Genomic DNA, 11,646 nt, shown 5'->3' with positions numbered 1-11,646 from the left:
AACCCTGAAGACACAAGCTCAGAGAGATGTCTTTAATATTTGGAAAGTACGGGGTCACAGGCAAAATGGCCAAGTGTTGAACAGCGTGATTTGTATGAACACTATTGGAAGTTTTCTGTTTAACACCATGGCTCTGTGACTGTGTGGGAACTCTGAGTTTCTAGCCAGTTTTATTTAGATTAGCTGAAGTGGTGCACAATGATCCACCCTATCAGGTTACAGTGACATGTTGTTTGAAACTATGCCCCTTCTAAACTATCTTAGATCCCAGCTACTGCAAGAGTGTTTATTGGTGGGAGAGAAAGAATAACCATTTTCACAGTGCATAACCATAAAGAGAGGGATCTGCCCTTCCATTTTGTCACTGTAATGTTCCATAATTTGTTGAACTAATCACAGGATGGTCAGTGACAGTGTATCCTGCATAGCATGGGGCGCAGAAGTAAAGTGAATGAAAAAAACCAGAGCTCTTAGATTTTAAGAAAATCCCTGTATCCAATTATCTTTGGTTTCTTCTCCAAGGCCAGGTGTTTCCTATTTTCTGATGAAGCAAAAACATTGTGGGGTTTGGTTGAAAAAGGAAAGTGGAAGCAGAAGACATTAAAACCCAGAAATAAAATCAGGATTCCATTTTCACAGGAATGGAAACTGGCCACAAAGTAGGCAGCTAACTATTAACCTGATCTACAAAATTAAACTTCTACTTTTCTACAGCTGCTGATCTCTGGCCTCCACCTACAGCCTCTGTACTTTCTTTCTCAGAGGCCCTGTCTGATGAACATGTATTTTCTTTTATAGACACCTTGGGGCACGCGCACTCATCAAAATAATGTCTGTGGCTGTTTAGCCATGACTGAGGTAGAGGAAGAAGAATCGCAGGAAGAGAAGCTGATCTGGACTTAGAGTTGGACTTGTACACAAGTTAATTTGTTCATTCTGGGTAGGAAGTAGGAGGGTGGATGTAGTAGTGTACAAGCGTGCAGATGTGGCCAGAGTGAAGTGGACAAAGACCAGAAACAAAGCTGCAGTAATAACCAGTAGGTAGAAACTGCAGGAGCTTGTCATTCTTAATAAACTACATGGAATTTCATCCCTCATTTAATCGAGGTCATTTTAGTTAGTACGACTGCAACACCAAAATGCCATGGTCTACTTTATATTATAAAGAGATCACTAAAGTTCATATATATCTTGAACTATGTCTTAGGATTTTTTTTCCTGGATTAAGAAACACTATGACCAAAAACAACTATGGGGAAATAGGTTTCTTTCATCTTACAGCTTCTAGTCCATCATCTATGGAAGTCAGGGCAGGAATTCAAGACAAGAACCTGGAGGCAGGAATTGATGTAAAGGCCATGAAAGATTGCATGCTCCTTATGGCTTGCTCAGCCTGCTTTCTTAAACCATTCAGCATCACTTGCCCAGGAGTAGTCCTACCCACAGTTATCTGGGCTCACCCACATCAATCCACAAAATGCCCTACACACTTACCCAAAGGCCAATCTGCTGGGGCATTTTCTCAAGTCCAATTGTCCCTTCCAAAATGACTCTTGTTTTACCATTAACAGAACAACAGCTAGCGCAAGCATTCTTCCAGTGATCAACAGTGTACTAGTGTGGAGAACCTTTATAAAGTATTTCAATGTATAATTGGTAAATACAATTTGTTTACAATAGTGTTGTAAATTTTATTAGATTTATTTATTCTATTTAATGTGCAGGAGTGTCTTTTCTGCATGCACACATGTGCAGCATGTGTGTGCCTTCTGCCCACGGAGGTCAGAAAAGGGATCAAGCCCTTGCAAACTAGAGTTACAGATTGTGATATACTGCCATGTGTGTGCTGGAAACCAACCAGGGTCCTCTGCAAGCTCATGTTTTATTAAAAACTAAATAATCATTCCATCTCCTAGAAATTTGTTTTTTGAATGAGAAATATGAGGATTTTCCCTAAATAGATTATGCATCTACAGATAATTAACTATATTTCAATGCATTTTTATCTTTAATTCATAGCTGTTAGCTTTGAGAAATTGCCTCACTAATAAGGTAGGAAAGCAGAGAACTTTTAATTGTAGTGATGATCAATATACCTGAATTCCTATTTAGCTGCCAATAGAAACACCAGGGGTTTTTTTTTGAAAAAAATATTTTTGATGGTCCAAGTGTTGAAAACTGATTCATAACCTCCTTTAGAACTATGAAGCCTCCAAACTGGTAGTTCCTCAATTTATAGCCTACTTCCTACCAACATATGTAGTCTCTCATTTGCTTACCATTAGTAGCAACATTTAAAAGTATTTACTTGGAATTCTGTAAATTTTTATACAAAAAAGATACACTGTATCACGACCTTCTTAATAGGTGGGGGCTGTGGTGACCTATGGCTTTCTGGATGAAAAGCAAAGGGAAAGGGGTTGCCATCAGGAAAGCCATCTCAGGTATGTAAGTTGGAGTGAGCACACATTAATAGTGATATCAGTCATAAACATAGGGGCAGGGAATAGGGTGAAAGCAGGAGAGAGGGAGGAATGGGAGGATAGAAGAGACGGGATAACAATTGAGATGTAATATGAATAAATTAATAAAAAATTTTCAGTAAAATATAAAAATTTCTTAAATTTTCCTTTCTGCCTGCACCCTGCAAAGTCATCCTGCACATGGCTTGGAATTCACTGCTCAGGTTGGTGAGCTCCATACAAGCATGACATTTTGCTTTATTATATTTCATGCCAACAACACATTCAATATTTTTGATAGATCCTGAGCAAGTAGGAGAACGAGAGGGTCAGTCTGTTTTCCCATTCTTCCCATATCTTTCGTCACCATCCATCTTACATTCTGTACTGAGGTAATCACTGAGATACTGAAAATATTTTCTGGCAACCAAAGCTAGGAGTAATAGCATTAAGGACAAAATGCAAAGGTACAGATCAATCTTTATTACTCAAGAAGAATTATTGGGTAATATGGATTCATTATGAAGACAATGAGTCAGGTTTCCTGGTTGACACCATGGTTTCATTATGATGATCATTTAAAAATTGGATTCTCAGACTCCTCATTCTTAGGCCATTTGACAGCAGTGGGCGGTGGTCCAGTCTATGACAGAGCACTGGCAGTGGCAAGTATTTCCATTCCTGATATCCCAAGATCCACAGCCATAGCCACAAGCACAACCAGTCACAGCCATACCTGCATGGTCATGTGAGACACAGACATCAGAGATCTTAGACTGTAAGAGTTCGAGAGTCCCTAACTCCCCAGGAAGCTCATGGGACATCTAGGCATAGGTGAAAAACAATTTAAATTTGGGAATTATCATCAAGGGAAAAGTCACCAAAACTTCTTAAACAAGAATTACTTTAACACAAGGACTTGGAGTTTCAATGTCATCGAGTTGATGGCAAATTAGTTCTGTGTTGGCTACCTGCTCAGCTAAGCAAAGGAATACATTGAGGCAGAAATGAGGGCCATATCCACAACCAGACTATTGAAGACACAAATGACTGGTATATGAGACAGTGTGCAATAGAAAGAAATGAAAGGAAGAACAGAAACTCAAGTCCTCTCAGTATCCTTAAAGGAACTGAAAATCAATAAGGAATGTATGGGCAACTGAGGCTATGGCTCACTTCCAAGGTAGTAAAAATTGATCTAGGAAAATAATTCATTATTACATATTGATTCATTATTGATAGGTAAGAACATAGGACATCTTGCTCAAATTCTTTGTGTCGAGTTACTTACCAGCAGGACAGGTGGCCAGTCTGTCTTTTGCTGTAACACTAGTGCAGGAGAGCTTCTTAGCCCCTGTGAAGAGAGGATACTCTAAGTAGTTACTGGTGGTTTTGCTTGTGTTCTTGTAGTGAAAATTTTGGTGTCTTTAAAAATGTGCTTTTCTTCTAATCCCAGGTGTAGGATATGGGGCTGCTCCAGATTGCCCACAGCACCGGAATATGTCTCGTGCAGGCTTTGAGATGGTCATGATCTTTGGCAGCTAGAGATAATTTAATGCTGGTGAGTCTGAGAGGAAATAAATGCCAGAGCCTGGACGCCGATGCTGCTCCTGGTTGTTTTTTATGCAATTTGATGAGAGGAAGTTATAGATAATCTGAAATGAAAATTGGACTTTCCTCTAGAAACCCAATGACCCTAAGCAGCAGGAAGTAGTGAAAAGATAACTGCGCTCCCTTCAGCACTAACCTCCATTCTCGCCCACCTGGTGTTGGGGTGCTGGAAGGGATTTATGTAGAGAACAGGAAAAGAAAAATAAGAAACCACAATGATATAAAATAATTTAAAAGTACCTACGTGTTCTCCTGTTTTCACAACTTCCTTCAAAGTCCTCTTTGTCTACTGTTATTATTTTTTTCATAATCATGGTACTCACTAACATTTACGTTTTAATATCTTTAACTTTTTTTATGTTTGCCTAAGTGTGTGTCTGTGCATAACATGTATGCCATGTACTTGTGGTGGGCAGAAGAGGGCGTATGATCCTCTGGGACAGGAGTAGCAATGTTTGTGAGACATCATGTGGGTGCCAGGTCCTCTGGAAAAGCAGCCAGTGTTCTTAAGTACCTAGTCATCTCTCCTGACTTCACATTTAATTGCTTAATTTATGAAGGGACAACAAGTTATTCTTAGTTCATAAATTGACTGTAAAAATTAAAGAAACTAACAAAAGTCTTTGATTTACACTTGATTCATAATGGATTCATACATTACACCTACCACCCTCCCTGTTCCTCCTCATCAAGATGATTTGGCATTTGATCAAAAGTCAAAAAAGCGAGGGATACCAAATGAATCCTTGAACCGGAAGTAGGGCTACAGTGGACTAACTAGAAGTGGGGCTCTTGGAGTGGGGTAAAGATGAAGTAAAAGTTTTTGTATAGGTGGCATAAGTAAAGGGTTAAGTTCAGATTTTTCTTTTCCCCATCTGTTACCTGCACGATTGAGTGCTTCCTTGATCATTTCATTCACCAAAGTGTCTAAGGAATGCTGCGTGTTCACTGGGATCATCAACTGGAGAAGGAAGATGGAGATGAGAAGGAAACACATTGTAGACTTCATGCTGTAGAAAGTCAGCCTCCTGGAGCTGGAAGAGAAAGGGAATGAAGGTGAGTCTCTGGGCTCTGAGACGGTGATTAAGGAAGGGAGAAGAAAGTGAGGAGAAACATCAGTGTCTGTAGTGTAGTTCTTCTAGCTTTCTCCTGGAGATGGAGAGGGTTCCCAAAGAGCAGATTCACTCACCAGAAAGATCAGCAGAGGTCTTGAGGTCTGGCTGGGAAGGGTGCTCTACTGCTTTGAGATTGCAGACCTTCACACCCTTAGTATATATATAAGTGTACACAAATCTAAATACTTGCTGTGTCTTGCTAGTGAGCTGTGGAGTATTACCACGATAAATCTTATTGTATCCTTGATAAGCAACAGCTGCCTTAGCTGTGGACGACTGCCAAAGGGAGTCATCCTGCTGACCTGTTCTAGCCACTCTGTTCTTGGACACCTGGTGAGGATAACACCTGGGTCTTCATTTGCCTGTCCCATATGAGACATCCTGCTTAGTCCTTCACCAGGAGGTAATTGCTTTAAGGCCTTCCTAGTGGCAGCTCTACTTACCACGTGGTCAGACAGCTTTTGTTATTGTTGCAGGCTGATCCCATCTATGTAGTCTGTTTACCCCTCACATAGATGTATGGGAAAGCATGCTGCATGATTCCAGAGCACTTTCGGAGGCTCATCAAAATTATCATTAGATTGATCTTTTTTGCATTTCTACCACTATTCTGTTTATTTATTTATTTGTTTGTTTTTGATGCTGTCTTCTCATAGTCACAAGGTGAAAGTAGCACATTCTGGCCAGACTCTGAGCCTAAAGAAAAGATTGAGACAAATCAACAAATCAGGTGTCTTTGGAGGCATGCCTGTTTCTTCTCAATTTGGAAATGTCTCATCTCTTCTCATTCTTAAGTTCAGGGTCATATAACTTACCCCTTCTTCCATATATGTGATGATTAATGTTCTCAACTTGGGTGTACTATGTACTTCCACAGGAACACACCTCTGTACATGTGTGTGAGGAAGTTTTTACATTAGCTTAGCTGAGGTGAATGGACACACTCTCTATGTGGGTGTCACCACCTGGGTCTCAGGCTGAGTTAAAGTGAGAAGTGGCGCTGAGCACCAGCATTCATACCTTCCTGCTCCCACTCTGCGTATACAATAAGACCAGCTGCTTCATGCTCTTGCCACTGCATGTCAGGTGCCATGAGGGACCACACCTTTGATTTGTAAGCCAAATAAACCTTTCCTTCCTTAAGTGCTCATGAGAAAAGTGACTAACACAGGACCTTGGGTCCTGAAGTGGGTTTGTAGCTGTGAGAAACCTGACCATGTGGTTTGTCAGCCTTTGGAACTGCTTTGCAGGAGGATTGTTGGAGAGAGTCAGTGTTCTGACTGAGAATGGGAATGACCCATGTGGAGAAGAAACATTTGCAACTTGGTCATGGCCAAACAGAAATATTGTCATTTTTGTTGTTGTTGCTGGGTTTTCATTTTTGAGATATGGTTTCTCTGTGTAGACTTGGCTGTCCTGGACTAAATTTGTAGATGAGGTTGGACTCAAACTCACAGAGATTTGCCTGGGTCTGTCTCCTGACTGCTGGAATTAAAGATGTGTGCCATTACTCCTGGCTGGATTTTTCAATCAATTCCCTTTGAAGGGACTTCTACAATACTGGAGAGAGGAATAGATGCCATTCACTATAACTCATGATGTGTAGGTGCCCTGTGTCCTTTAAATCTTTAACATTGTAACTTTATATATATCCAGAGTCACTTGCCCAGGGGTGGTCCTACCAACAGTGGTCTGGGCTCACCCATATCAATCAAGAATATGCCCCACACACTTACCCAAAAGACAATATCCTGGAGGCATTTTTCCAATTTCTGTTGTCCCTTCCAAAATGACTCTTGTTTTATCAATTAGCAGAACAATAGCTAGCACAAACATGCTTCCAGTGATCAACAGTGTACAAGGGAGGCGAACATTTATAAAGCATTTTGATGAGTAATTAGTAAATACAAACAATTTGTTTAGAATATTGTTCTAACTTTTATTAGATTTATTTATTCTATTTAATGTGCAGGAGAGTCTTGTCTTCATGAACACATGTGGAGCACATGTGTACCTGGTGCCCACTGAGGTCAGAAGAAGGGCTCAAATTCTTGCAACCTGGAATTACAGATTGTTATATACTACCATGTAGGTGCTGGCAACCAAACCAGGGTCCTTGGCAAGCTCATGAGTTATTAAACACTGAGCAATTGTTCCATCTCCTAGAAATGTGCTGTTTAAATAAGAAATATGAGATTTTCCCTAAATAGCTTATGTATCTACAGATAAATAACTGTTGTCATTGCATGTTTATCTTTAATTCATGGTTGTTAGCTTAAGTAATCACCTCACTAATTAGGTAGGAAAGTAGAGAACGTTTCATTGTAGTGATAATCAATGTACCTGAATTCCTATTTACTTGCCAATAGTCAGATCATTTTTTTTTCAAAAATTATTTTTGATGTTCTAACAGTTGAGAACTGATGTATATCCTTCTTTAAAACTATGAAGCCCCAAAACTGGCAGTTCCTCAACTTGTAATGCACTTGAGGCCAAGCCACTGAGTTCCTCATTCACTTAACATTAGTAGAAACATTTAAAGTATTTCTTTGTTTGGAATTCTGTAAATTTTTATACAAAGAAAGATACACTGTATCATGACCTTCTTGATAAGTGGGGGTTGTGGTGGCCTATGGCTTTCTGGAAGAAAGACAATGGGAAAGAGGCTGCCTTCTGGAACGCCATCTCAGGTGTGTAAGTTGGAGAGAGTACACATACATATTGAGAAGTTAGAAATTGTTTTAAATTTCCCTTTCCACCTGCACCCTGCAAAGTCATCCTGCACATGGCTTGAAATTCACTGTTCAGGTTGGTGAGCTCCATACAAGCATGACATTTTGCTTTACTATATCTCATGCCAACAACACATTCAATATTTTTGATAGATCCTGAGCAAGTAGGAGAACGAGAGGGTCAGTCTGTTTTCCCATTCTTCCCATATCTTTTGTCACCACCCATCTTACATTCTGAACTGAGGTAATCACTGAGATACTGAAAATATTTTCTGGCAACCAAAGCTAGGAGTAATAGCATTAAGGACAAAATGCAAAGATACAGATCAATCTTTATTACTCAAGAAGAATTATTGGGTAATATGGATTCATTGTGAAGACAATGAGTCAGGTTTCCTGGTTGACACCATGGTTTCATCATGATGATCATTTAAAAATTGGATTCTCAGCCTCCTCATTCTTAGGCCATTTGACAGCAGCGGGCGGTGGTCCAGTCTATGACAGAGCACTGGCAGTGGCAAGTATTTCCATTCCTGATATCCCAAGATCCACAGCCATAGCCACAAGCACAACTAGTCACAGCCATACCTGCATGGTCATGTGAGACACAGACATCAGAGATCTTAGACTGTAAGAGTTCGAGAGTCCCTAACTCCCCAGGAAGCTCATGGGACATCTAGGCATAGGTGAAAAACAATTTAAATTTGGGAATTATCATCAAGGGAAATGTCACCAAAACTTCTTAAACAAGAATTACTTTAACACAAGGACTTGGAGTTTCAATGTCATCGAGTTGATGGCAAATTAGTTCTGTGTTGGCTACCTGCTCAGCTAAGCAAAGGAATACATTGAGAAAGAAATGAGGGCCATATCCACAACCAGACTATTGAAGACACAAATGACTGGTATATGAGACAGTGTGCAATAGAAAGAAATGAAAGGAAGAACAGAAACTCAAGTCCTCTCAGTATCATCCTTAAAGGAACTGAAAATCAGTAAGGAATGTATGGGCAACTGAGGCTATGGCTCACTTCCAAGGTAGTAAAAATTGATCTAGGAAAATAATTCATTATTACATATTGATTCATTATTGATAGGTAAGAACATAGGACATCTTGCTCAAATTCTTTGTGTCGAGTTACTTACCAGCAGGACAGGTGGCCAGTCTGTCTTTTGCTGTAACACTAGTGCAGGAGAGCTTCTTAGCCCCTGTGAAGAGAGGATACTCGAAGTAGTAACTGGTGGTTTTGCTTGTGTTCTTGTAGTGGAAACTTTGGTGTCTTTAAAAACGTGTTTTTCTTCTAATCCCAGGTGTAGGATATGGGGCTGTTCCAGATTGCCCACAGCAGCAGAATATTTGCCTCATGCAGGCTTTGAGATGGTCATGATCTTTGGTAGCTAGAGATAATTTAATGCTGGTGAGTATGAGAGGAAATAAATGCCAGATCCTGGAGAGGGTGACACCAAGGAAAAAGAATGATTGTGCACCCCCATGCTGCTCCTGGTTGTTGTTGATGCAGTTTGATAAGAAATTATAGATAATCTGAAATGAAAATTGGACTTTCCTCTAGGAACCCAATGACCCTAAGCAGAAAGTAGTGAAGAGATAACAGCGCCCTCCTCCCCACTAACCTTCATTCTCATCTACCTGGTGTTTGGGTGCTGGAAGGAACTTTGGTTGAGAAGGGAGAAAGGAATATAAGAAACCACAACAAAATAAAACAAAAAATTAAAATGTTCCTACATGTTCTTTTTTCACAACTTTCTTCAAAGTCCTCTTGTGTGTAGAGTTATCATTTTTTCATAACCTGGGTACTCATTAACATCTAAGTTTTAATTTCTTTCAAATTTTTTTATTTGCCTGTGTATTTGCCTAAGTGTGTGTGTGTGTGTGTGTGTGTGTGTGTGTGTGTGTGTGTGTGCACGCGCCATATGTATGCCTTGTAGTTGTAGTGGCTAGAAGAGGCCATCTGATCCTCTGGGACAGGAGTTATACGTGTTTGTGAGACATCATGTGGGTGCCAGTTCCTCTGGAAGAGCAGACAGAACTCTGCACTACCTAGTCATCTCTCCAAACTCCAAATTTAATTGCTTACTTTATGAAGTGACAGTAAGTTATTCTTAGTTCATAAACTGGCTGTAAAAATTAAAGAAACTAAAGTCTTTGATTTACACTTGATTCATAATGGATCCATACATTATGCCTACCACCCTCCTTGTTCCTCCTAATCAAGAACATTTAGTTTTTGATCAAGAGCTCAAAAAAGAGTGGGATACCAAATGAACCCTTGAACAGGAAGTAGGGCTACAGTGGGCTAACTAGAAACTGGGATCTTGGAGTAAGATACAGATGAAGTAAAGGTTTAGGAATAGGAGGCATAAGTAAAGGGTTGAGCTCAGATTTTTCTTGCCCTATCTTTTACCTGCACTATTTATCTCTTCCTTGATCATTTCCTTCACCACAGTGTCTTAAGGAATGTTACATATTCACTATGATCATCAACTGGAGAAGGAAGATGAAGATGAGAAGAAAACACACTGTAGACTTCATGCTGTAGAATATCGGTGTCTGGAGCTGGGAAAGGGAAATGAAAGTGAGTCTCAGGGCTTTGAGGAGGCCATTAAGGAAGGGAGAAGAAAGTGAGGAGAAACATTGGTGTCTATCCTGCAGTTCTTGTTTTTTGAAGAAGGAGAGAGGGTTCCCAAAGAGAAGATTCACTCACCAGAAAGCTCAGCAAAGGTTTCTGCAGTCTGGCTGGGAAGGATTCTCTACTGCTTTGAGATTGCATACCTGGGCACCATTAACATATATAAGTGCACACACAGTTAAATACTTCCTGTGTCTTGTTAATGAGGTGTGAAGTATTACCACAATAAATATAGTATATCCTTGACAAGCAACAGCTACCTTAGCTGTGGACTATGGCCAAGGGGAGTCATCCTGCTGACCTGTTCTATCCACTCTGTTCTTGGACACCTGGTGGGGATAACACCTGGGTCTTCATTTGCCTGTCCCATATGAGACATCCTGCTTAGTCTTTCACCAGGAGGTAATTGCTTTATGGCCTTCCTAGTGGCAGCTCTACTTACCACATGGTCAGACAGCTTTTGTTATTGTTGTAGGCTGATCCCATCTATGTAGTCTGTTTACCCCTCACATAGATGTAAGGGAAAGCATGCTGCATGATTCCAGAGCACTTTCGGAGGCCCAGAAAAATTATCATTAGATTGATCTTTTTCCATTTCTTTCCAATATTCTCTGTTTATTTTTTGATGCTGTCTTCTCATAGTCGCAAGGTGAAAGTAGCACATCCTGGCCAGACTCTGAGCCAAAAGAAAGGATTGAGACAACCCTATTATCTTTGGAAGCTTGTCTGTTTCTTCTCAGTTTTGAAAATGCTTCATCTCATTCTTAAGTTCTGGGTCATATAGCTTACCCTTCCTACCACATATGTGATAATTAATGTTCTCGAATTGGTGGGATTATGTACTTCCATAGGAATACACCTCTGTACATGTGTGTGAGGAAGTTTTTACATTATGTTAGCTAGGTGAATGGACACACTCTATGTGGGTGTCACCACTCTGCGGGCTTGGGTCTCAGACTGAATAAAAGTGAGAAGTGGCACTGAGCACCAACATTAATGTCTTCAAACTCCCAACGTGCATGTGCAATAAAAGCAGATGCCTCATACTCTTGCCAGCATATATCCGGTGCCATGAGGG

At 40.3% G+C, this 11,646-nt stretch overlaps 2 protein-coding genes across 2 annotated transcripts; both read right to left on the bottom strand.

Annotated features, from left to right (window-relative positions):
• Positions 1-2,984: 2,984 nt before the first annotated feature.
• LOC127192728 (resistin-like beta) lies at positions 2,985-10,683 on the bottom strand. Its single transcript, XM_051150017.1, has 5 exons — positions 10,644-10,683; positions 10,481-10,495; positions 4,956-5,091; positions 3,754-3,816; positions 2,985-3,198 (listed from the first exon to the last, which is right to left on the bottom strand). Exons 3-5 carry the CDS (start codon positions 5,080-5,082, stop codon positions 3,071-3,073), a joined length of 318 nt encoding a protein of 105 aa, XP_051005974.1. The 5' UTR covers positions 5,083-5,091; positions 10,481-10,495; positions 10,644-10,683; the 3' UTR covers positions 2,985-3,070.
• Positions 8,381-10,471, bottom strand: LOC127192730 (resistin-like beta). The gene is given in 4 exon segments (XM_051150021.1): positions 8,381-8,508; positions 9,067-9,129; positions 10,344-10,405; positions 10,407-10,471. Coding segments are annotated over 4 exon segments (318 nt in total).
• Positions 10,684-11,646: the final 963 nt, after the last annotated feature.

Source organism: Acomys russatus, chromosome 8 (genome assembly GCF_903995435.1).
Source record: "Acomys russatus chromosome 8, mAcoRus1.1, whole genome shotgun sequence".
NCBI lineage: Eukaryota > Metazoa > Chordata > Mammalia > Rodentia > Muridae > Acomys > Acomys russatus.
The sequence above is the reverse complement of the archived record's forward strand: the minus strand, read 5'-3'. Positions and strand labels throughout refer to the sequence as shown.

Coding starts and splice junctions, on each gene's coding strand:
- LOC127192728 (XM_051150017.1), bottom strand. CDS start 5,082: ATGAAGTCTACAATGTGTTTCCTTCTCATCTCCATCTTCCTTCTCCAG. Junction 3,817..4,955: donor GGAAGCACTCAATCGTGCAG/GTAACAGATGGG, acceptor CTCTCTTCACAG/GGGCTAAGAAGCTCTCCTGC. Junction 3,199..3,753: donor ACTGGCCACCTGTCCTGCTG/GTAAGTAACTCG, acceptor ATGACCATGCAG/GTATGGCTGTGACTGGTTGT.